Below are 23,842 nucleotides of genomic sequence, written 5' to 3' on the forward strand. Positions count from 1 at the left end.
GAGAATACTTTTGCGTACGAGTGATATAACTTTCGCTTTGGAGAAGCTATCTCACATTTTACCATTACATGAAACATTTCAGTAAGTACTGGCCTTGATCTTGATCTACCGTTTTTCGCACTAGGCGGCATCTATGCCAGTGTGGTGCCAACTGTGTGACATCTATTTTGAGGAGTCGCTGGTAAGTTCTTTTTTGTTATTATTGTTTGTATTTCTTTTTAGAGATAAAGAAAATAATTCTTCTAAGTTTTTTTGTGTGTTAGTAAATGGCTCAGATGTCAGGAAACCAGCTTAGGTAATCATTACGACCACTTTTTGGTCCCCCTCCCTCCCTCCTTCACTTTCCTATAGGGTAGTCCGATGTAGCAGCTCTGTCGCATTTCTGTCAAAGGAATTCTCATTTACTTCTACTCTATTTGATGTATAAGTTGATATAGTAGCATTTCAATTTGAAGACGTGTTAGAATTGGTTCTAAAGGCGGATGTTTTTTCGCCGCTGATACACACAGTTGGATCCGAAGGTCAAAACAACATTACTTGTGGTGCAATCGAGTAAGCGGATACTCTCCCAATGAAATCCTCTCCAGCTCCAATCAGGCGACTTAGTGTCCCACTACACCACCTTGGGCGTAACCTCGTGCGTAATTGTACCACCAATCAGACCGTTTTGATCCGATTGTGGATTGGATGTACGTCGAACGTAGTGAATTAACTATCAAACAGCCAAACCGTAGGAAATGAGATAAGATATTGTGTATATCTTTGCACATTTCCCAAAAGTCCCATCTTAAAATATATGTTTCCAGAGACTACGGTCTCATTATTCATGTTTATTTCTTAGGAACTGGAAGTTCACTACCTATCACTTAGCCACCACATCAAACTCGAAACTACTAATCCAGTTATCCATTGTTGTCCTGCTTGTGCTGTTTCGTGTTCCACACTCAGTGAATATTCGAAGGTACGCGTCAGTTATCCATATCGTTTTCTGTTTGTTTTTCATTTCATTAAGTGAAGCACATTGATACTGAGGAGCATCGAAAGAAGCGTGATCGTATGAGAGCGATCATCGATACAATGGACGCCGGCGACGATCGCAGAGTAGTTCTTTTTTCAATTATTTATGATCGAGATCTCTTTCTTCTTTACTCGTTCTTTTTCGTTTGAGCACTTTTTTTTGTATTTGCAGCGTTGTAACGCTGTGCCTGATAGAATACAGCAACCCGCTCTCACTCCTAACTACATGCAACCTTCATCGTCATTTGTTCGCAATGGAAACAAAAGGTTGGTGTTTTTTCTATGGCAATGTTACGATAATCTAGTGCCTTTTTCTTTCGTTTGTTATGCTTCCAGTGAAGATGGGGCGAAGCTTCGTCTTTTCTAAGGAACTTTTTCGTTACAGAGAATTAACTTGATTTTACTAATCAGGGTGCGTAACGCGTGTTGTTTATGCGCATTAATAACACATAAAAGAGCGAAATGATAACGTTTGAGCTCTTCCTCTTTGAACATACACCGATTTCTACTTCAGACAAAAGTGATCGCAGTTGAAGAATTCGATATCAAATAAGGATTTCTGATATATGTACCTACAGCTAGTTTACTTTCTTACAGCTCTAATGTAGTGATTTCTCTAAGGGTCTTCTAGTGATCGACTAATAAATCGAATCGATATAGATCGAATAACTAGTGATCGACTTATTTTACTCCTAGTTAAGGTTTCGACGGGTTCGCGTTCTTCAGAACCTGAAAGAATAAATTTGAATGTGCCCAGCAATCTCCAAGTCCTCTGTTTTTGAAACCTGAGCATTGGGAGCTGTATTTATGTTTTCTTGTTATCCCAACGAGGTATTGGTAAAACTTTATTATTGGGGTGACGTATCGACAACTTCTTCTTTGTCAAAGGCCTAACAAGGGCCTTGGTTCGAGGACTTTAATGCTATGCATATCCCAGTATGCTCTTCTCTCTTTGCCAAACCTGAGTTAGATGGAATATGCATAGCATTAAAGTTCTCGCACCGTTTTTAGGGATTCGATAAGGACGAATTTGTCGAAATGTCAGCGCAATAATAAAGTTTCACCAAAATTTCGTTGGCATAATAAGAAAACATAAATCAATTCGAATGTGATTCGTGATGCTGCAAAAAGGGAAAGGATAGAGGAGGAAACCGAACTGAGATATCGACTGTTCTAAAAACAGCGGCCTCACCAGTATCTTGTGCCTTTTTTATGTATAGTCAGGTCAAAACGACTTGAGTTGTGATGCAATTGCGTAAACAGTTACATTTGAGGTGGCGCAATAGGACTTTCAGATCCTGAAATCGATTGGATCCAGCGTGAAACCCATTGTGGACCCAACCGCTTGTACAATAACACTACAAGTCAGGTTGTTCTGAGTCGATTATATGTGCAGTCGACATAAAACGTTTTGCAAGGTTACCAGCGGAGCTCAGAGCGGCGCGGCTCTGCGGTCTGATGGTTTTGTAGCGCTTGAATGTGAACGTTAATAAAAAAAGAATTTGAACGTTCAGTAAATATCAAATCGCCAAGCCCCCAGGCTGCCCCCCACCCCTTGCCGCTGCCAACTCTGCTGGCTGTCTAGAGGGTTGACGCGACGCTCCTCGCTGAAGGCGTGAACTGAGTTCTCTTTACAATGTGCAGGGAACTGTTCGGTCTATTTATTTTTCTTTTTACATTTTATGGTTTTCTCTTTTCCCGTATAGGATTATGCAGTCGTATTCGGTAGAATTATATAGTCCTAGCGAAACCCCTTACCATTAGTTTTATCGTTTGTTTTGCCCTTAGAGCACCTCTAATATTACAATTTGTGGGGATTCTATTTCTATCCCATTCTTTTGTGTAATTGTTCACAATTGGCATATTTTGGAGTCGTTATACAAAGAAACCCTCTACTTGTATAAATTTCTCTTGATTTCAGGTCATCTCTTCAAAGCCTTCAGTTTCCTGGGATTGCATTTTTGTCCATTTTTCATTTAATTGTTCATACTTTGCTTCTTCTATTATGGATTTTGGGATTTTGCTATGACTACTATTCTACAAGACACTCTATTCATATGCAGTTAAACATGAATTTCAAAGAAACAGAAAGGAAAGTTCATTTAGACTAAGATTTTAGAAGCACCTTAAGCAAAAAAGAAAAAAAACACAGTAAAACTAATGGAATAGGACTTCACTAAAACCTAAATATTGATCCAATTCCTGCACTATTATAAGAAAAAAAAAACTAGTGGAAAACGTTGTTGAAAACCGGTGCAGTAAACTTTGATTGTTTTGAAGTCACATTCTTAAGGCGAACTTATCCGGCTCCCAATATCAATGATGGGCAACAACCACGTTTCGGTAGAGCCCTCGCTCGTCATCCTTCTCAGTTGCAAGGACAGGACTCTTTTGCAACACGCTGCTCCTCTCAACAGGTTGTTAGCAAATTTTTTATTTTCAGAGTCTACTTTGTAGCGATAATTCAGTACTAGTAATGGAGCACGTTGCGTGTTCAGTATAGCGCAATTTGGCATCGATTGGTCTTCAGGGCCCTAATTCCGTACGTCCGATAGACTCTGAATGTCATGATTCCGCGTGGAGAAACACGCACTACTCCAATCCTCCTCGACCGTATGTCCCTTCTTTGCCAGAAGAAACTTCGTCTCATTCTGAAAGCTGCACCAATAAAAATGTAGCAAGTGGAGTGAATTACGAAGACTCAAGGTTCAACTTATTTTGCGTTGGAGATCTAGATGTAATATTTTTTGTTGAAAGTACTTAACTAATTAAGGGTGCATTTTTCTACTGATGTACGAAGATTCGATGGATACGGAAGAGAGAAGGGGGATAATCCTCAATTGTTAACAGGATCGGATGCCCAACAAGACTTCAATTCTGTGAAACATTCATCGCCTCCCAAGCGAGGAATCCTTGCAAGGCTGTCGCTTCGAAGAAAAGATAAGGTTGAGTGTTAGATTTTCATGATTACATATCGGCATTCTGACTTTTTATCCTTTCTTTGTTTTTTTTTCGTTTTTTATTCAATGTTTCAATTTTTGGTTCTACTGGCTAGCACTTAGATCACCCTACCCACTTTGTCTTTAGACACAGCGTATCACGAAATTGATGTAGTGTGGAAGCTGCATGGAAAACACAGTATTCGGGGTTCTAGATTACGAATGTGAGTGTGGCTCTGCTCAACTTCCTCTAGTCGTCCTTAAAGGCATCACTCCACGAACCTGGGGGTGGGTTTCAGGTGGGTTATGCCTGTACAGGGACGTAGGTTATGGCGAGGGATTCCGTTCATCTCTTCCTAATTACCGTAAAAACGGCCTGAAAGATGATGCGCGTGCACAAGGCTGACGCGCTCCAATCGAACTCGTAGAGAATAGCGCCCGGAATGTTTGTAGCCACATCTTCTTGGCTTTTTACGGCAATTAGGAAGAAATGGATAGAATCACCCTCCTTCCCATAATCTACGTCGCCGTATAAGCAAGACCCACCTGAAACACCACAGATTCGTGGAGTGATGCCTTTAAAAAACGGTTTGGGAAAATATGTTTGTTCCTACGAGGTACGTGGGAACGCTCCACTCTTAAATAGGCCGCTGAAGGAACTGGACAAAGGAGCGGGTTCCGACTTAACTCACGTACGTAGGAATGAATCCTGTTTCTCACGCTGTTTTTTTTTTGAGCGATAAGGGAAATTAAGCGGGGCCACGCGCATATTCTTAATCTATACCTCTTACTCTGTATTTTTATGAGGTTTCCTCACTATTCGGTTTTGTGATGCAGTGCCTTTGATTTGTTCAGATCGAAGTTTCGCTGTGCATTCTATGCCTCGTAAAGCTCATTTGCGTTTTTCGCCCTTTTCAGTGCGCTTCATGGAAATACCTTTAGCTACAACAAGTTTTCTGATATGAGTTAGAAGTATAATTTGCCGATAACGATAAACTAAAATGACTGCGTTGTCTGAATACGTCAACCTATTGAGAAAAATTTTATAGATACCATAGCTGGCAGGACAATTATCTCAAATGCCTTTTTCCAGGTAAAAAAAAATGTTTATTTTATTTAGGCCTCCAAAGGAAATGTCGGCGATAAAACGGAAAAGCCTGAAAGAGGAGACAGAAAAGGAAAGAAGAAGAAATCTTTGACTCGTTCTCCACCCTCTTTAGTTTCACTAAAAACACAAGGTAATGTACATTTTCTATTCCGTACCTCCAAGGATTTAGAACGTTATTCAACAAAATTATAGCTACGAACGACATGGGTGAGAGTAGTCGAAATCGCATTCGGACTGCTTTTGTAAACGTCGCTATGAAAGACAAGACAAAGAAGTTGTATACATCTTTTTTGTTTTCCACTTTTCAAGTAATTTAATCATTTTACAGATGGGAACTTGTAGCTGTTAAAGGAAAAGCTTCTTATCTGAAGAATCGAAGTCAACGTATGCTGAAAGATCGAATGAGCAAGTACCGCCTCGTCGACAGTAAAGGGTATTGTTTTGATGGCGGTTTGAGGGATTTATAAATTTACGATTTTTGCAATTTTTAAGTGTTGTGGTGCAAGAAATGACTGGAGAAGAACAAAATACTTCGCATTTTCGTCGAGTACCTACTGGTGGTAGAAACGGATCAAATTTGCCTCATCTTTCTTCCCACATTTGGGGTACTGGACCCGAGGCTTTGCCACGTTCTCAACAACGTGATACTCATTTTAAGACGCCCGGAACGTAAGTTTGTTCCACTGTGTTATAGAGCTGAAATTTTGTATTACGGTGGCTTTTATCTTCCCATAGTATTTGCGAATTTTTGCTGGTATTGTGGCCGTTAAGTGTTCTGCTGATAAATCCTAACAAAAGTTCCCCGCCGTAATTATTCTTTTCCTTGTAATATTTCTTCATTATTATGACTAGAAAATTCAGAAAAATCTCGGTCTTCCAGTAGCTATGGTGATTTTCTTCGTACCAGCAATCAGGATTTTTCTTCTTTTTAAAGAATTTATTAGCGTTTTCATCACAAACATATTATTTCCAAAATATCTGTGCTTATATATGGGAAGTTAATTTTCTCGCTTGAACATCAAGTCAGGTTTGGGAGTGTACGTTCTTTGTTGTTTTCAAGCCTCGGCGTTTTTCTTGGGTTTGAAAAAAAATATTTTAGAAAAAAAAAATTCAATTCAGATCTTCTGCGCTCTCTGGATCAGCACCACCTCCTCCTCAGTCCCCATCTTCTCTTCTCTGCCGAGACGATTCTAATAGTGGATATGCAATAATGCATGATTTTCCGATGAGCACTCCGAAAAATTACAGCATTGCGGCGCGAGCCTACGAAAACTGTCAAGGATCTCCTGTGCCTGATATTACGAGTAACAGAGTTAGTTATTTGTCTGTATTTGTGCCTTTTCCGTGTTTTAGATCTTCTATGAATTTTTTTTTAGAATGGAAAAAGGGCTCCTGATGCTCCATTCATTTCTTCAAGCAATACTGCCACTGTATCAGAAGCTGATTTCGACTTATCCAACTCCTTTTCCGGTATAGCTAACTTTAAATTGTTATTTTAATGAAATATGACCTCTGTCGGGAGTACAGAGTTTTTTTTTTACTTTTGGACATTTTTTCCGCTGTTTATATGGGTTTCCAAAAGAAATTTCATCTTAGTCAACTCGTCGTTAGTTCTTGACTGCCGTTCCCTTACCAGCCGTATGAATCTGATATCGACTGCGAATGTAACTAGATGCTCAGAAGCGATAACGGTGAAGGTATGTTTTTTTTTGTGTTTGCTGGAAACTGTTACAAGATACGTTTTTTTTTTCAAATTTCATCTTATTTTCGCTTAGGACGAACCTGGAGAATGTCCTCCACCCGAAGCATTGCCAAGCCCTCCTCAGTTTGATCAAACGGTTGAGTCACTTTACACCTTTATCATAGTTGTTCTTTTTGCGTTCTTGTTTTTTTTTTCGAAGCTTTATAAGCAGCTTCTTGTCTGCTTGCTTAAAAGTTTTGTGACCACGCAATTATGGACAATCATTTGTCTCCTCACATCTCAACTTGAGAGCCACAATAAACCATAGAAGCCATAGGTTTATTTCAGTCGAAACTTCTTTTCAACTCATCCTCTAAATCCGAAGCCCAGTATTATTCTAGTTTCTTGTTTTTTTCCTCGTTTTAATCATACAGAGTCCTCATTTTGTTTCCATCTCTCATTTGCTTTTGTTCTACATTCTTCTATGTACTTTTCATCGTGGTTACTATTACGGTGAAGTTTTGAGGTGCAAAAAAAGGTTGTCCAAAATGAGTGGCACATATTTCTGTTTGTTTTTATATATAAGAACATTTAGGTGTCGCTCCAAGGTTACTCTGGAGAAGCGAAGATTGGCGGAGAAAAGGTGGAGTTTTAGTTCCATAGTGCTCATTTAGAGTTGCAGAAATCTTTGATTATTTTAATGTTTTGAAGGCCTTATGTTTTTATTTTCCTTTGTTGCGTTTTTCAAAGTAATGATCAATTCTAGAATGAATAATATTAGGTTTGCCTTTTTTTCACTTTGAAAAAGATGGACGTTTTAAAGCCAAACCACGCCTTTTTTCGTAAGGCTCAGGTAAGGCGGCCCGCAGAGTTCACTGTCAAGAAACTGAAATATGAAATTGTAAAGGGTATGCGTGTGTAAAAAAAATAAGTGGCCAACCGATTACAAAAAAGCTGAGTCCAAGGATTTCTAGCTTGTACCAGATTCGATAATTGATATGTTAAATCGATTGATATGTTGATATGTTCGATCAGAAATCAGAAATTTTATCCGTTAATGTGGAAGATTTCAGGAACGTGAAGAGTTTTGGGAACTTGGTATCGCAGAACATAAGAAAGGTCATGAAATTCTTGAAACGAGAGGAAAAATCGAACGTATTCAGGCGGAATTATTCGAAGCCACCGCATATTTGCAAAAGGTACGTTGAAATAAATTTTACGTGGAGCCAGAGGTTTCGATCGAGTTGAGACCATTGCTGGCTCCACTGCAGCGGTGAGTGGAGCTGATTATGGTCTCAGCTCGATCGCCACCACTGGCTATATCGCACTGTTTCGAGCGCAGCTGCTTGCGCAACTGCACCAGACTCTAGGTCGTTTTCATGCAACTACTGCTTATGTTAAGTATAACAACGACCTAAAAGCAACGTGCACTCGTTGCTCGCGATGATATGTGATAGAAGTTGAAGAGTTCCTCAGTGCACATCATATTACACGTAATATTAAAGAGGTTACGGGCTCGTACATTTCTCCGTTTGTTCACATTTAAACTCAGAATACCACGAATATGACGATGCTGGTATCTATATAAAAAGGATAAGGACAATATAGAGTTTGGAGTGTAGATTACGAATATGAGCGTAATCACGCCCAATTCCCCCTAATCGTCCTGAAAAACGGCGTGGGAAATAGGTGTACCGAGCGTTTGTTCCTACGAGGTACGTTAAAACGACCTATGCTTTTACGCATGGCAGATTCTCCAGCAATCTATTTATTTTTTTATTTATTACTTGGATAGGCTGCTAATAGATCCTCGTTGATCCTCGTCCGCTCGATGATGGACGCGGTTTCGATTTTGTTGCAGAAGTGTTTTTTGTAACAGACAAGTTTTGAGGGAGAGAAAATTGAAAATCGAAATAGATAATTTACCAGGAAGATGGAAGGTGTTTGCAGAAAGTAGAGGAGAGTATATCTTAAATCTCAAAGATGTTTTCTATATCTTATTCTGAAAAATAGAGGGATTAGAGAAGACGGCATTATTGATGGGACACTCCAATGGATTTGGGAAACTGTACGGCTTCGAGTTCCTCTTCACTCAATTAGTACTTGAATTTATCCTTGTTCCTTTTAGCTGGAAGTAGAGATGAACGACATTCTTCGTCGAAAGTCCGAACTTCTTGGATTGCCACCTCCAAGCAGCGTCGAGTAATTTCGGGTGTCAAGATATGCTCTGGAAGTAACGACGAAGTTCAACAGTTGTAGTTGTAGGTTCCGTACATCGTTAATTTTTTAAATCTACGGTACTTTGCTGCGCTGATAGAAAATGCTTCAATGGCAATACTTAGGAAGTTTTCAATGCTGAATTCCTTTCACTAGTAGGCAGATTCGAAAACTAGTTTTCAAAAGTAGTGGCAGAAACGCGGAACACCCGTACAAATCGGGGAATCGGAAATATCATATGGCTATCATAGCCTCACTATTTTTTTCGAAGAAATTCTTCATACTTGGAGGATTGACGAGATTATAACAGATTTTGAAAAATAAGATTGGCAAGTAAAGTAAATGGTAATGATGTCATCTCTCAGTACAACTCCATGTACCTTTACGGATCATGAAGTCTCTTTACGCGTTTGCATTCCACCACTGGTTAAGTTCACTCCATTGGGTTAGAAGCATCACCCCACGAATCTGAGGTGGTACGGATTTCAGGGGGAGTAATTCGTATACGGGATCGTAGATTATGGAGAGAAGGATGATTCTGTCCATTTCTTCCTAATTCCCGTAAAAAACGGCCCGGAAGATACGGCTTCGAGCGTTCCGGCGCGCTATTTTCTACAACCAGCTCGATTGGAGCGCGCTAGCCTTGTGCACGCGCCGTATCTTCTGGGACGTTTTTACGGCAATCAGGGAGAAATGGACGCCGTACCTTACCTCCTCAGATTCGTGGGGTGATGCCTTTAACTGGGTCCTCTGGTTCCTGGACGTCTTTCACCACAGTATGGGCACCACAGTACAGCATTTTTGCCACAGTATTTGCACACTACCTTTCGGAGCTTATTTATTACTAGAGGGGAACTTTCATCGAAGGCTGCTTTTAAATTATTGATAATTTTTGAGTTCTTATATTTGATTGCTTTAGTGGAAAGTTTTAACTTTATGTGGAGAGAGGAAAGAGCGATAAACGACAGATAAACGAGTATTGATTGAAGTTCCAAAAATCCTTAACAAGACCACCTAGTTTTGTTCTGAATTTTAGATTAGGCGGATTTAAAATAATTAGATCTCTCTGATATATCTATGTATGACACCTCTTAGTCATGTTTTTCAGATTCTGTGCTCGTTTACTTTTGTCATATGTTTGTTTGGATGGTAATGAACAATTTCGATCTTAGCGGTGGCGCGAATCGCGTCGATCGCTCCAACAGTGAATCCCAGTCAATTCTTTTCTATGAAAAGTTGAGTTGGATTTGTTTGCATAATGGAGTCATCTAGGGGGGTGTTTTGTGCCGTTGTGCAAAAAAAGCATTGACACACAGTTCTGTTCATTCGCCTTATCATTGTTAAGAGTGATGTGTTAAATGCCCTTATCAACCGTTTTGTAATTGTTATTTTGAAATCATATGTGAGTATTTGCCAGAGTTTTATATGTACAAATATGTGTTGCTATTCGTCACATCTCATGTGTTTTTTGCTACTGTGTATCTACTTGATTTTCTTGATTAAATGTCTACATGAATATTCTACGAACATCTCATAATGAATCTACACATGTACTGCTTTTTGTTTCAAGAACGCCATCCTTTAAGCGCAGAACTGTACCTCCATCGATGAATTGAAAGTTTGATGTTCACAACATTTCACATGACAATTCAGAATATCGGGATCTACACTTTTTTTCAACAATTAATCAATTCGGATTTCTCTACAAATAGTCAATTCGGATCCGCCCACAATGGCCTTTATTCATGCGTCAGGTGAGGCGTCCTAAAATAGGGAGAGGAGTGTGGGGTGGAAATCTGGAAATCTGGAGAGTTTTACCTCTTCTATTTTTCCTAATAACTTATCAGTAAGCGCTCCCGAAGAGATGCACAAGATTTTAGCTGTCGGAGAGGTTGTTCGAATCCATATCAAGAAAGTTTCTGAATTTCACTAATAGTAGAATTTTCCAAAGTGTGCTGATTCGGATCAGGGATAGATACCTTGTCAACAAGAGATATTGTAGGGGATATATTGCGCTATGTCTCAGTTTCCAGAAAAGCTACTGTAGCATCCGTAAAAAGACTAGCATTGTTACAGTAGCTAAGCCGAGCGGCATTTTTACGTAGAAAGAATGGTAGCTCGCAGAGCCAGCCCGACTTGAGGCGCTGCCATGATCTCCCTATCCCTCATCGTACGTTGTTGTTTACAGATAATGTTGACAGCGGAGAAGAAAAACAGGTCCCAAAAACGGATACCACATCACGTCTTGTAATCTCGTGGTGCAAACAGTGATGGACACGGGATCAGTAATCTCTCTAACATTCTTTCAATCAAGTGCGATCGGATACAATGGATACTGTAGCCAATGTTGTAAGAACGTGATGCAGACAAGGGCGGCAAGCAATCATTGTGGGACCTATCGGCAGCACTCGGGACTCGTGATTCATTCTGGTCTTTGTTCGCTATTGTTATTGCATCCTGGTTTTTCCTCAAACTAAATAATAGGCAAAAGGGATATGTGATTGATTTAAAATCTGTGTGCAAACTCAAAGTTACATCGTCAGGAAATCATTTAATCCCCATGGGATTGGAGCCGTGCACTTTATCCTGTATATCGAATATATACATATATACATAAAAATATAAAAGATCGAGCTTCGACATATTTCTTAGACGTTAATATTTCTCTCGAGTTGACTCATTGTGCACGTCGACTTTCGCATCATTAGATGGAATAATCAGTAATTTTTCTTTTAGTGTTGGAATTACATTATATACATTGAGTTACATTTCAATTACTCTTACAAGCGTACCTTGCCAACCGGGTTGGTTGTTTTATCTCCCCTTCGATCTATGGACGGTCTACTGCATTTCGCTTGCTGTGACACCGGCAATTAATCATTCTTTTCAGGACACCTTAGCTCCCCAATGTGCTTGCAAGTTTGTCGGTTTTATTCGATGACCCCGTGGTTTTTGCTCCAGGAGGAATACTTTACGCAGAAACAGATGTGGTGTGCCTGTAGATGAAACGTTGAGAAAAAAAATCAACAGCTTGGATCACATATCGAGATCTTGAATCTCGAATCTTCTCTTCTGAATCAGTTACAGAAAGATGTTCCCGATTCTTTGGCCATTATATAGGCAGATGTCAGTTCGTCTTCTCCAAATTGTCTTGAATGCACCGTATCACGTGAGAGGAAACATCAGGAAAACGTAAAAAAAAACGGCCTGTGAACCGCGTTTGTTCCCACGAAGTGCGGTAGAATGCGCTTCTTTGTACACGTTCCGGTCTCCTCACCAGCTTGTTCGCTAGTTTTATGTGAATAGGCTGGTGAGAAGACTTCATTGATTTCCGACCGCTCGCACATGGACGCGGCGCGTGCACAAAGATGGTGCGTTGTGACTGATTTCGTAGGAAAGAAAGTTGCTTTCCGCGCCATTTTTTTTACGACGATTAGGAGAAGATGAGCGGAGATACGCTGGTCTCTGCAATGTGAAGTGGTGAAGAAAGATCTGAGGATTTTTGAGGGTGTAGAAATAAATTCCAGCGTCAAACTATCAGTGAGGAGAATTGTTTGGTGTGCAACTCAAAAGGTAACTATGCTCCCGTTTAAGAATACAGGAAAATCACAATTAGGAAATTACAGGACATTTTTTTGTTGCACCAGTGAGCAATTAAATGATGACCAACATCAAAATAACTCAAATTCGGAGGCACAGAAACCATAAGAATGACGAATTGTGAGGATGGTCTGTCCGTTCACTCTGTTCACTACATAACTGTGGAGAGTCATCGAATCAGGTTGACCCTATTTTTAGGCAAAGATACTGATAATTATTGATATTGAGGTTACATTAGGGCGCTACTGGCTTCCTAAAAGACGCATGCACCGGTTTTTACATGTAGAAAAAATATCTTTAATGTTTTCCTCTTTATAGTTGGTCGCGTCTCCTCCTCCACCAATGACTACCATTCTAACTCATCGGTACCTTATAGTAACGCCACTTTTCTTTGACTTCTTGTTGTGCTGGTCTTAGGTTTACCGACAAGAGGTTTTAGGATGTGGAGAACACAAATATATCAATCAATAGTGTTTAGAAGATATGTAAAAGATAAAAGATAAAAGATTTAAAAGATATGTAAAATTGGTGTTAACTCAGTTTTCACATTTCTAACAAAGAGACATTATTCTAAATTCGAAGATCATTTTCAACCAGTCTACTAAAATTTTGTTTTTTCAGGAAGGAATTCTACATTTTCCTCATCGATAGGGTTGCATGTGAACGGACAGGATTCATTAGTGCAACCGCTATTAACGGATTACTACCAGGTATCAGCAAATTTTTGTCCATTAAAGGTAGCATACCACGAACCTGATGTGGTGAGGGAATTCAAGGGAAAAGCTAGAGATGAGGCTGTAGATTATATGAAACCCGTGGTGGTTCCGCTCATCTTCCCCCAATCGTCGTGAAAAACGGTGGTGAAGATGGCGTTTTTTTTTACGACGATTTCAGCTGCAAGGAGCCACTCTTGTGTATGCGCCGCATCCACGGTGCGAGCGGTCAGAAGATTAATGAAGCCTTTTCACTAGTCAGTTCAAGGTTTCATAGAGGAGCGTTCTAACGCACCTCGTAGGAACTAAGTCGGTTCCCACGCCGTTTTTAGGAAGATTAGGGAGGGATGAGTGAAACCACCCCTGATCCCGCAGTCCACAACCTCATCTCTAACGTATCCCACGGATTCCTTCATTACGTCAAATTTGTGGTATACTGCCTTTAAGGAAATTTCTGACAGCATTGCTGACTCTATATTAGAAGCCACAACTTTCACAGTCCCTGGTATCGGATGTATTCCACCTAAAAAAAATTAACAAAGGCGTCCAGAAAAACCTTGTCGTTCTTATTTTTTGAGTGTGAGTTATTTGAATACGATTTCTTGTAGCATCACCTGTCCTCCCGTTGAATTTGTCGTTTGCCTTTTTCGTTTTTCGGAGGGAGCGTTAAAAGCGCCTCCATTTAATCCTGTTTTTTTTTTGTATAGCTGTAGCTTCGTTTTGATCAAAGGAAACAAACTGTCATACTTTCCTTAGAAGGAATTCGCAACAAACTCTGACCATGAAGTTGATGGCCCTCCTGCTGGACATTCTTCATTTCATGAAACTCAGTCGTTTAAAGATTTTGGACAACGATTGCTGTGAAAACTCACTCAACTTAAATCGTGTGACGTTTAAAGGAAAGCCTGTTTACTGTTTCTACACTTTTATTTTCATTGTTGTCTTAAACTCTTTAGAACGTATCCTCTTTGGGCATTAATATAAGGGTTTTCTAGCACTGATTGCAATTATATTTAGGTATGAATGCTTTCTTTAAATAATAGAGAAGTAAGGAAAAATTTCAAAATTTCCTCTATGATTTTTAATGAAAATTATCGACGCGATTTCATTTTTCTTTTCGTAGATCACGATGTGTTACGGCTATTGGCTCGCTGGCTCACATGATGAAATCGCAGTTTTCGACCTCTTTTTCAGGTACGGATATCGTTTGATGGTCGTTTGATACGCTTGGGTGAAGGTTGTCGTTGTGGGCGAATACGTTGTGAGGAAGTTAAGATTTCTACACCTCTTGATCGAGAGTGGTTACTCTCAACGCTCCTCGCGCTTATGTTCGTGTTACCACAGACAGATGGTGACAGTAACAGTGCTGTTGTCCACGAGATCCCCATTGGTGCATACGATAGCTTTAGCTTTCCAACTCGTTAAAGGATTTTCGAACTGAGAGCTGTCTACTTTGCCGTAGAACAATGCGGATTTCCTATTGAAACTCCATAAAAGAACTTTCCTCTGTATAACCGTCTCAAACTCCTCATTTCTTGAAACCTCGGCATTGTGAACTGGATTTATGTTTTCTTGTTTTTCCAACGAGGTTTTGGTGAAACTTTATTAGTGGCATGACGTTTCGATCAAACCTCGTTTAAAAATGGCTCGAGGTTTTTTGGGCTATGCATATCCCATCAGAGTCCTTCTCATCTCCTTGCCAAACCTCGATGTCGTTCCAGCTACGCACGCAAGAGCTCCAAACAGGAAAACAAACTGACCAGTCTCACTGAGACTAGTGGGGCTGGTGAACCACCCCGTTTTACTGTCGTCGGATTGTCGTTGGAGGGGAATGAGATCTACACGCGGTGAAGTGTCCCCAAAATACAATATCTTCCGATTCTCTTTTCTATCCACTGTTTCGAACAACTACTGTAGATTACTACGGTTACGGCCCAAATAACTTCACTTGTTTTTCTAAGCACGTATGAAAGAGGTGGCGCTTCGAAACGCACAACAATATAGTTGTGGAACTTCAGAACTCCAGTGAAAATTACGTAAGAATTTCAATTTTACAGAAATAATCCGTTCAATGGTGAATTCACTGTGTTTGCTGGTCTCGAAGACTGCCTTCGTTTTATGGAAAACTTCAAGTTCAGCAATAGTGGTTAGGAAGAGCTACCTTTCGTACATTTCGGGTTATATTCATGTTATTTCTACACAGTTTTATTTACAGATATCGACTACATCAAAACACTGCTACCAGATGACTGCAATCCTGCTTTTTTCGAGTACCTCGCTCAGCTGGATTGCAGTCGGATGAAAATTGAAGCTATTCCTGAAGGTAATCTCCAGCAATTTGTAGTACTTTTCACTTTCTATCACTCATAGAGCGTATTGTACAGGATCGGTAGTGTTCCCCAAAGTGCCATTGATGACCGTGGAGGGACCTTTGGCAATCTGCCAGTTCCTGGAGACAACGTTTCTAAATCTCATCAACTACGCCTCATTGATCGCTACAAATGCCGCCAGATTCAGACAGGTATAAGGTTTTTCGCTGGGAAGAAAATATCTCGTTTGAGTACGATATTCTACTCCTTTTTGTGCGCAGTGTATCACGAAAATTGACATGATACGGAAATCCCAGAAAAAATGTAGAGTTTAGGTCGTAGATTACGGTTCAGCAGGTAACAGCTTATCTCTGCTCGCCTTCCACTAATCGTCGTAAAAAAAACGGCGAGTAAGACGACGTCCTTTCATACGAAATCAGTTCAAACGTCCCATCGACGTGCACGCGCCACGTCCACGAAGGAGCGGTTGGATATCAATGAGGTCTCCTCAGCTGTCTATTCAAGCATAACAAATGAATAGGCTGCTGAGGGGATCGGAACATGTACAGAAGAACGCGTTCTAATGTACCTCATAGGACCTAAAGCGCTTCCCACTTCGGTTTTCAGGATGATTAGCGGAGGATAAGTGGAGTCACGCTCGTTTCTGTAATCTACAATCTACAATAAGTTTTCCCTAGGGTTTCCTACGTCAATTTTATGATACGCTGCCTTTAATAGACTTCGAAGTAGTACTGCAACATCTCTTTGTAAAGGAATGCTTTTGTTGACAAATATACTAGTTATTAACGGTTTACTAATCACTAATTAAGGACATGTTGAGGTGTAGTATCTAAGTGAATTTGCATGTTCGTCAGTTTCTATTATGTCCGTCTTTTTTGTTGAAAAATTTGCGCTGTAGGCTCTGTTTTGACCCTAGAAGTACTTTCGAGACTGCGGCTCAATGTTTACTTGACAAATACATAAATGTGTCAGAATCCTATAATGAGTAATTACGCCTCATTGCTCGATAAAATCAAGAGAACATTTCCGTTCATTTGGAGTTCATAGCTGGTTCCAAAGTGTCCATTCATGAGGAAATGATGATCCCTGTGAACAATACTGTGGTTTAGGTCGCTGGTGATGAAGTACAAATGTTCGAATTTGGGCTCCGTCGTGCACAAGGACCCAATGGTGGCCTCACTGCGAGCAAGTATTGCTACATTGGAGGTAGGTTTTGTCAATTCTAGGGGTCACTTGGGTGAAAACATCGTGAGGCTCGGTGCTTTTGGGTATGCGCTTGAAGCGGAGCGATGAAGCTAGCGGTTGGAATCGACGTGGGACCATCGCGAACTCTGGCGATTAGTGGTGTTAGCAAGGGTCCCAACTCGATCTTAACTGCTACACTCGCGCCGCCTCGAGCGCTGCCAGTTACGCAACTGTACCGAGCTTGACCCGACCATATCTTGTCGAAGTGTTTCTTTCTTCAGGCTTCGACGGAACTAGCAACGTACTAGCGGGAAAATTGTTCGGAATCCCGGTTAAAGGAACGCAAGCGCACAGCTTCGTATGTTCATTCTCCTCATCAAACGATCTACGAGTACGGTCACTCAGAAGTAAGGACGGATCGCGAGAATGTGATCTCTACGGGCTTAGTGCCGAGAAGAGAAGACTTATAATGGAAAAGGTACGTTGTATATCTGAGATAAGAGAAGTATTTTTGGATGAATGAAGAAGAACTTCTGACTGGGTCGTTAAAGAATAGTGGTGGGACCTCCAAGAAAATGGGGTCTTATCTTCATAGATCTTCGAATATGTGCATAGATTGCTGGATCTCATTCTATACTTGTGAAATTCATGGTGCTTTTCTCTATATACAGATAGACTGGGGTGTGATCGAGACTGAAGTTAGCGAAGGAGAACTGGCTGCGTTCGTTGCGTATGCGATCGCATTTCCCAGTTCAAATCTATCTCTCATTGATACCTACGACATTTTGAGGTTGTGGGAGTAGTTCCAAACGTAGATTGCAGATTTTTTATTCTGATTCTGATTTTAGAAGTGGCGTCATTAATTTCATAGCCGTCACTTTGGCTCTTTTCGATCTTGGATACAAATCTATTGGTTGTCGGATAGACAGCGGAGATCTTTCTTATCTATCGAAAGAAGTTCGAGCACGATTTAGAAAAGTCGCTGATTTGTGAGTTTTTTCCAATTTTTTCTTGTACTTATTTTGTAGGAATAATGTTATTTTACTCACTCTATATGTTTTCACTTAGTGGAAATTCCTATGATCTGTATTAGGTTGAGCCATAAATACCTTCTGTTTTTTCACTCATTTTTTTTTTGTGATGGTGATTCATTCCGATTTTGACGTACTGATCTTCTCTACTATCTCTCTCTAGTGTTATTTGACGTGGATTTTGGGATTTTGTTCCCGTATTGACTCAAAAATGTTGTCGTCGAAGTCTGAGGCCTCCACTCCTTGCTTTATCCTTTAATGTCACATCTCGAGAACGGAATTTGATAGACCATTTTCTTCCCGCCCCATCGATTACCACTCCTCCACTGCATATTTGTTGAGTCCTGGCTGCAGCACTATTACCTTGTTTAAAGGCATCACCCACGAATCTGGTGTTCACGAGTTTCAGGCGGGTAATGCCTATACGGGGTCGTAGATTGTGGGGAAGAGTGTGATTCCGTTCATTTTTCCCTGAATCCTGTTCTCCGCCTCCCTTGCGCCCCCTCCCCTCCTGCGATTCGTCGAAAACTCATTCAAACGAATCGGAGGCGTAGGCGAGGCGCAATGGTTGCGCATTCTAAGAGAAGCCGTCGTGAGGAACAACGTTCCGGTCGTCCGTTTACATTGTTACAGGGAGAGATGGATGGAATCACCCTCTTCTCCACAATCTACGACCCCGTATAGGCATTACCCGCCTGAAACCCGTAACACCCCAGATTCGTGGGGTGATGCCTTTGAATTCCCAAAGCATCACATGTCAAAAGTGCATTTTCTTGATTCTCCATTTTCAAGTTGAACAAAAAGATTTAAAGGAGCGTGCCCATCATTAGACTGCTCTCTGAAGACTAAACGAGGCTCTATCTGCGTTGCGGTAACGAAAATCTCATATTTGGGTAACCCTTTGTACGCGTAAACAATAGGTACCATGTACCTAGGTGGAAGTTATTCATAACCTAATATTTGGATATTCTCATGATTACTTTGGTATTTGGTGAGCGTTTGGTCTCCATGAATGCTTTAGTTCTTTATTTTTCAGAAACCCTGATTGGGAATGGATTGCGAATTTGACAATTGTCGCTTCAAATGACATCAATGAGGAGACGATCGTGTCGTTGAATGAGCAATCCGTTAGTAGTTGATTTTTAGTTTTTGATAAGTTTTGGTAGGAGAGTTAAGAGCACCAATGAACAGAAAATACTGCTATAATAATAAAAAAAATAACAGAAGATACTAGCACTAAGAAAATACTAATACTGTATTAGTAGATTTTATTGAAATTTTTTGATGCGAGTGAGAGCACGCAATCAGCTCCCTTCATTTTCTGGTAGTTTCAGCATGAAATTAACGCTTTCGGTATAGGAACTCACCTTGTTACCTGCCAAAAGCAGCCAGCACTCGGCTGCGTTTACAAGGTACTAGTTTGTTTGAGTTCTTTTTCGAGATTTGCAAGTTTATCGACAAACTGTTTTCAGTTAGTTGGTCTCTCCGGACATCCAAAAATAAAATTGAGCCAAGATGTATCGAAGATAACCATACCGGGACGGAAAAAGTGCTTTCGACTTTACGGGAAGACCGGCTATTCTATCTTGGACTTGATGATGCTCGAAGATGAGCAAGTTCCGACGGAGAACACCCAGATTTTGTGTCGTCATCCATTTGAGGTAAGGGTTCCACGTGTGAGACAACTCACTAATATTTGAGAAAATTCTGTGGTAACACATTGAAAAAAACATGAAAAAGAAAGAAAACTGTTTAAAAAAAGCTAAGGGGCTATGAGTATTCTTCATGAATATCCATGAGCTCCGATAATATGGAGGAGGCGATAAAGAACGAAATTTGAACTAGACATCATGTTTACCCATGTTAAAGGCGGCATACCACGAATCTGACGTGATGAGAGAATCCGTGTGGAAAGAATGAGATGGGGTTGTAGATTGAGGGATTGAAAGGTGGTTGCACTCATCTCTCTCTGATCGTCGTTGAAAAAAAGCGTGGGAACCGCAACAGTTCCTACGAGACACGTTAGAACGCTCCTATTTGTTTACGTTCCGGTCCCCTCAGCAACCTATTCATTTGTTTCACTTGAATAGGCTGATGAGAAGATATCAGTAATCTTCGACCGCTCGCATCTCGATGCGGCGCTTTCACAGAAGTGGCGCATTGCAGCTGAAATGACGAGTGGAACCACCTCAGGTCGCGTAATCCACAACTCCATCTCTAACTTTTTCCCCGGATTTCCTCATCACGTCAGATTCGTGGTATGCTGCTATTAAATACATCGCTATAATGATGCTCACCATAACGTCCATGGATTCCTATAGCTTGAGTTACCCAGGGATAGATATCACCTGCATCAGAAATGATGGTGGGGTTTAAAAATTGTTGTCAGACTGGAATTGTGCAAATGTATTAATTTTGAGCTGTGAAGGTTTCTTTGCGCTACGCTTTTCATTGCTCGTTCACACACCTCGCAATTGTGTTGTAAACTCTAATGCCCAAGCGTATGAAAGCAGCATAACGCGAAATTCCGGAACAATGTTGTTGTGATCTCTTCAAATAAGATAGCATTAGGGATGTAGATTACGAGTGCGTGCGTGTCTACGTCAATTTTCCCCAGATCGTCTTGAAAAATGGCGTGAGAAACCGCTTTCATGTACGAATTTACCTACAAGGCAACTTACAACGCCGCCCCCTGTACACGCGCCCATTCTGTCGGCAGACTATCGATTGTTTTTTCTTGAATAGGCTGCTGGGGAGATTTTATTGATTATCGCAGACGCGGCATGTGCACAAGAGTGGCACGTTATAAAGTGCTTCGTGGAGGAATCCATAGAGAAAGACTCTCTAGTACACCTCTGGACGTTTTCAAATAAACAAATAACATGATTGTATTCTCGGTGACATAGTTTTTTTTTAAAATATTTTCGACAATAAGCATGTGCTCCGCATTCATTCGAGGTTATTTTTCTTTGTTTAGAAATTGACTACTCTTATATATGCTTAAGGTACTCAGTTTATTCCAGGAGTCAAAGAGGGCATTGGTGATGGCGAGCAAAGTTGAACAGCTCCAGCAAGTTTTCTGGTGCAACGGAGCTATTGTACAAGAACTGCCTGGGATCAATACTATCAGGGTCGGTTTTTTATCCACGATTGCTCCTGAGTTAGCTACTTATTCTCTTCAAACGGCAGGTTTTAATTACATGAAAAGTTCAGGATCGAGTGAACAAATCTCTTCGTACATTAAGAAAAGATCATCGTCGTTCGTTCAATCCTACACCGTATAAGGTTTGAACTTCTTTTTCTTCACAAGTTGATCCAGCTGTACCATTTTTATTTTCTGGGAATAGATCGAAAACACTATCTGCTGACGGATGGTGGAAATCCATTTATGGGTGGGAGAATTTTGAATCAGAGTGAAATAGTTTTTTTTTGTACCATATATATTCTCAAAGATTTGCTTCTAGTAGGTTCAGAGGCAAGAGATTTTTTGCTTCCTATGAGGATTGTGAACAGTTGCGGTCGCATACAAGCTCTTTTTAACTTATAGAAATCGCGTGGAGTTATGAGTATTCCCTTCATTCCTGAAAAATTAAAACTTTTAAGAGAGTTTTGCTTGAACTTCCTCAAAAACATTCTTTTCAGGTCAGTTTCATGTTAGTTGTACTCACTTTTGCTCTTTTCATTAGTGCATATGGACTCAATGAAATTAACTTGTCATAGCTAAGGATTTTAACGATATTATAAACAACAAAAACAAATAAACAAAATAAACAACAACAACAAAACAGATGTCGGAGTCAACATATTAATAGTTTTTTGCCATTCTACTCTCAACTTCTATTTCTGCTATTCGAACGAACAAGAAAAAAGAAAGGATGAAAATTCTTCGATAATGATAAAAAAAAGAACTTGAAGGATTCTCTTGAGGGTTACACTAATGAGTTGTAGGGTTACACTAATGAGTTTTCTTCAAAATTTTCTGGAATATTCTTCGTAACGAGCATTCTTAACACCATTATTCGTGTGCTTTCTTTTTACTATTCAAGAGTAGGTAGTGCAAACACTGCTTTCTTTGAAACTTCATCGTTAATGGTTAATAATTTAATATCTAGCATTAGCAGTAGTGGAGAAGAAAAGCTGTTAAGAACTTATCCCTCAGATTGTTGTGTTGTGATGCGCGCAGACATGTGAAACTCGTACTTTCTGCTCTGGCGCTGCCACGGATACTCACAGAATCGTGTCCTTTCCTGAGTATTTGAGTTCCACGCCCCTCAAGAAACTCCTAATGCTGCAATCAGGAATTATTGATCTGAAAATTCACGGAAATTATGTCGATGTTCAAAATTTTTATTTCATTTGTCTATTTATAAATTATTCACGAATTTTATCGTATATAAATTGGGATTTTATAAAAATTTGTTTTATATGATAAAATCAGCATGAAGAAAGACAAAAACACTATTTTTTTTGGGAAAAAAATGTTCTTTGAAGTTACGTGTTACAAAACTCTACACTCATCATCTTCTGTGCGCGAGTTTAAATTTAAAAAAATGTCATTAATTATCCATCAACCTAATAACTGAGAAAAGCTGCCACGATGTTTTTTAGATCTATTGAAGCGGTGAAATTAGCCACAACTGCATAAATATTAGATCTTGCAGCGCAAGCCACATAAATTTCCATATAATTTTTTGGCATGGAAATTTTGTTTGGGCATAATGATCCCATAGAAATTACGGATCATAAAACGTCTATAATTTATTCAAAAAATGTGATAATTTGAATTTATAAAGTCACTATTCTGCACGTTATTATTGTTTTTATTATTCGATGACGTATTATTCTGCAGTTTGTATGTGATAGAATTGACAGAATCCACGATCCAATTCACTGCAAAGATATATTTTTTAAAATTAATTTGTCGGCCAGTCCATAAAAAAAATCAACTTAATCAGGTCATGTAGCGCCAAGGGACCCTTGCTCATTCCCGAGGTGCAGCGGCGGCTGTCTTCGTCCAATTTTGTTTCTTTTTTTTACTTCCACCTTTGCTTCCGCTACGTCGGTTTTATCTTTGTTGTTCTAGCGAAAATTGCTCAGCACTTCTTGCATAAAAAATAAAATTAGTAAAATAATTGATTAAAAAATTTTAAAAAATGGATAAAAAATAAGGTTTTCTAATAAATATCTTATAATACTAATAATACTAATAATATTAAGAATTAGAATAGAAAATTCGAATTGAGAATAATTTACTTCCTGGAACTTTCTGCTTAAAAATTATTACTTCTAATAATTACCTAATAATACTAATAATTCAGTTTATTAGCTATTCAAAATTCAATGCCGTTCCGATGAAAAGATTGGGAAGTTTTTTTTAAAGATTACCAGCAGCACAGAGTTTTTTTTTACATTTCCACTGTTCAGGTCTCAGTATCCGAGAAGTTGTACAACTTTCTGCATGCTCTTTGGCTACAGAACGCTCCAATAGGCCAACTGGAATAATCTAGTGAATTCTTTCGGATTTCAATTTCAATCTGAATGGAATGTAACCCCTGATTGAGTGTAGACCCGGTCGTTGGAAACAGGATTCCGAAACATTTTATCAGATTTCCGATTGAGAATTAATAGATCCTTATCCTTATTTGTTGTGTAAAATGTTGTCCTTAAATATGCTGCACTTTGTTATCAATTAAGTTCTCATCATTTATTACACTTGTACTTTTTATCGTCTATTTATGTAGCGACTCTACTCTTTCCGTTAACTACGAACTCATTCCAACCTCAGAGTGTCTTGGTGAGGTTTTTATGTCACTTGTTTTTAGAAACATAATGTACTTGACTTGATGCGCATGATCAAGTATACTGTAACCTCTTTGAGATTTTTTTTATTGAGCATGTTATCCTTAAATCCTACCCTTATTATACATATAAATACAGGACCATTTCCCAGCTAATTTTTTTTTCATTAAAACTTACTCATTTCAGTAATATAATAGTAATATATCGATGCTAGATGATTGT

The 23,842-nt window shown here is 39.6% G+C and overlaps 2 protein-coding genes across 5 annotated transcripts; both read left to right on the top strand.

The window, feature by feature from the left end:
• Positions 1 to 133: 133 nt before the first annotated feature.
• Positions 134 to 10,234, top strand: RB195_000456 (uncharacterized protein; the record flags this gene model as incomplete). 2 transcript variants are annotated; one of them, XM_064196814.1, is made up of 21 exons in its annotated part: positions 134 to 181; positions 842 to 961; positions 1,018 to 1,101; positions 1,190 to 1,284; positions 3,311 to 3,434; positions 3,548 to 3,723; positions 3,791 to 3,962; positions 5,077 to 5,194; positions 5,257 to 5,338; positions 5,393 to 5,497; positions 5,557 to 5,733; positions 6,184 to 6,376; positions 6,441 to 6,534; positions 6,661 to 6,761; positions 6,840 to 6,902; positions 7,341 to 7,388; positions 7,819 to 7,843; positions 7,909 to 7,944; positions 8,874 to 8,901; positions 8,966 to 9,006; positions 10,071 to 10,234. In XM_064196814.1, 21 exons carry the CDS (start codon positions 134 to 136, stop codon positions 10,232 to 10,234), a joined length of 2,094 nt encoding a protein of 697 aa, XP_064052694.1. The 2 variants fall into 2 exon arrangements, with proteins under 2 accessions (XP_064052694.1, XP_064052695.1); XM_064196813.1 differs by lacking the exons at positions 8,966 to 9,006; positions 10,071 to 10,234 and having other exon boundaries at positions 7,819 to 7,944; positions 8,874 to 8,951.
• A 460-nt stretch (positions 10,235 to 10,694) lies between these two features.
• Positions 10,695 to 23,323, top strand: RB195_000457 (uncharacterized protein; the record flags this gene model as incomplete). 3 transcript variants are annotated; one of them, XM_064196817.1, is made up of 16 exons in its annotated part: positions 10,695 to 10,716; positions 13,184 to 13,272; positions 14,399 to 14,469; positions 15,333 to 15,421; positions 15,491 to 15,598; positions 15,660 to 15,796; positions 16,715 to 16,811; positions 17,072 to 17,268; positions 17,462 to 17,580; positions 17,639 to 17,779; positions 18,858 to 18,948; positions 19,156 to 19,233; positions 19,294 to 19,482; positions 20,845 to 20,952; positions 21,035 to 21,106; positions 23,246 to 23,323. In XM_064196817.1, the coding sequence occupies 16 exons, from the start codon at positions 10,695 to 10,697 to the stop codon at positions 23,321 to 23,323; spliced, it is 1,686 nt and encodes a 561-aa protein (XP_064052696.1). The 3 variants fall into 3 exon arrangements, with proteins under 3 accessions (XP_064052696.1, XP_064052697.1, XP_064052698.1); XM_064196816.1 differs by lacking the exons at positions 10,695 to 10,716; positions 13,184 to 13,272 and having other exon boundaries at positions 14,405 to 14,469; XM_064196815.1 differs by lacking the exons at positions 14,399 to 14,469; positions 15,333 to 15,421; positions 15,491 to 15,598; ... (9 more) ...; positions 21,035 to 21,106; positions 23,246 to 23,323 and adding an exon at positions 14,032 to 14,139.
• Positions 23,324 to 23,842: the final 519 nt, after the last annotated feature.

The sequence above is a fragment of the Necator americanus genome, chromosome IV (genome assembly GCF_031761385.1).
Source record: "Necator americanus strain Aroian chromosome IV, whole genome shotgun sequence".
NCBI lineage: Eukaryota > Metazoa > Nematoda > Chromadorea > Rhabditida > Ancylostomatidae > Necator > Necator americanus.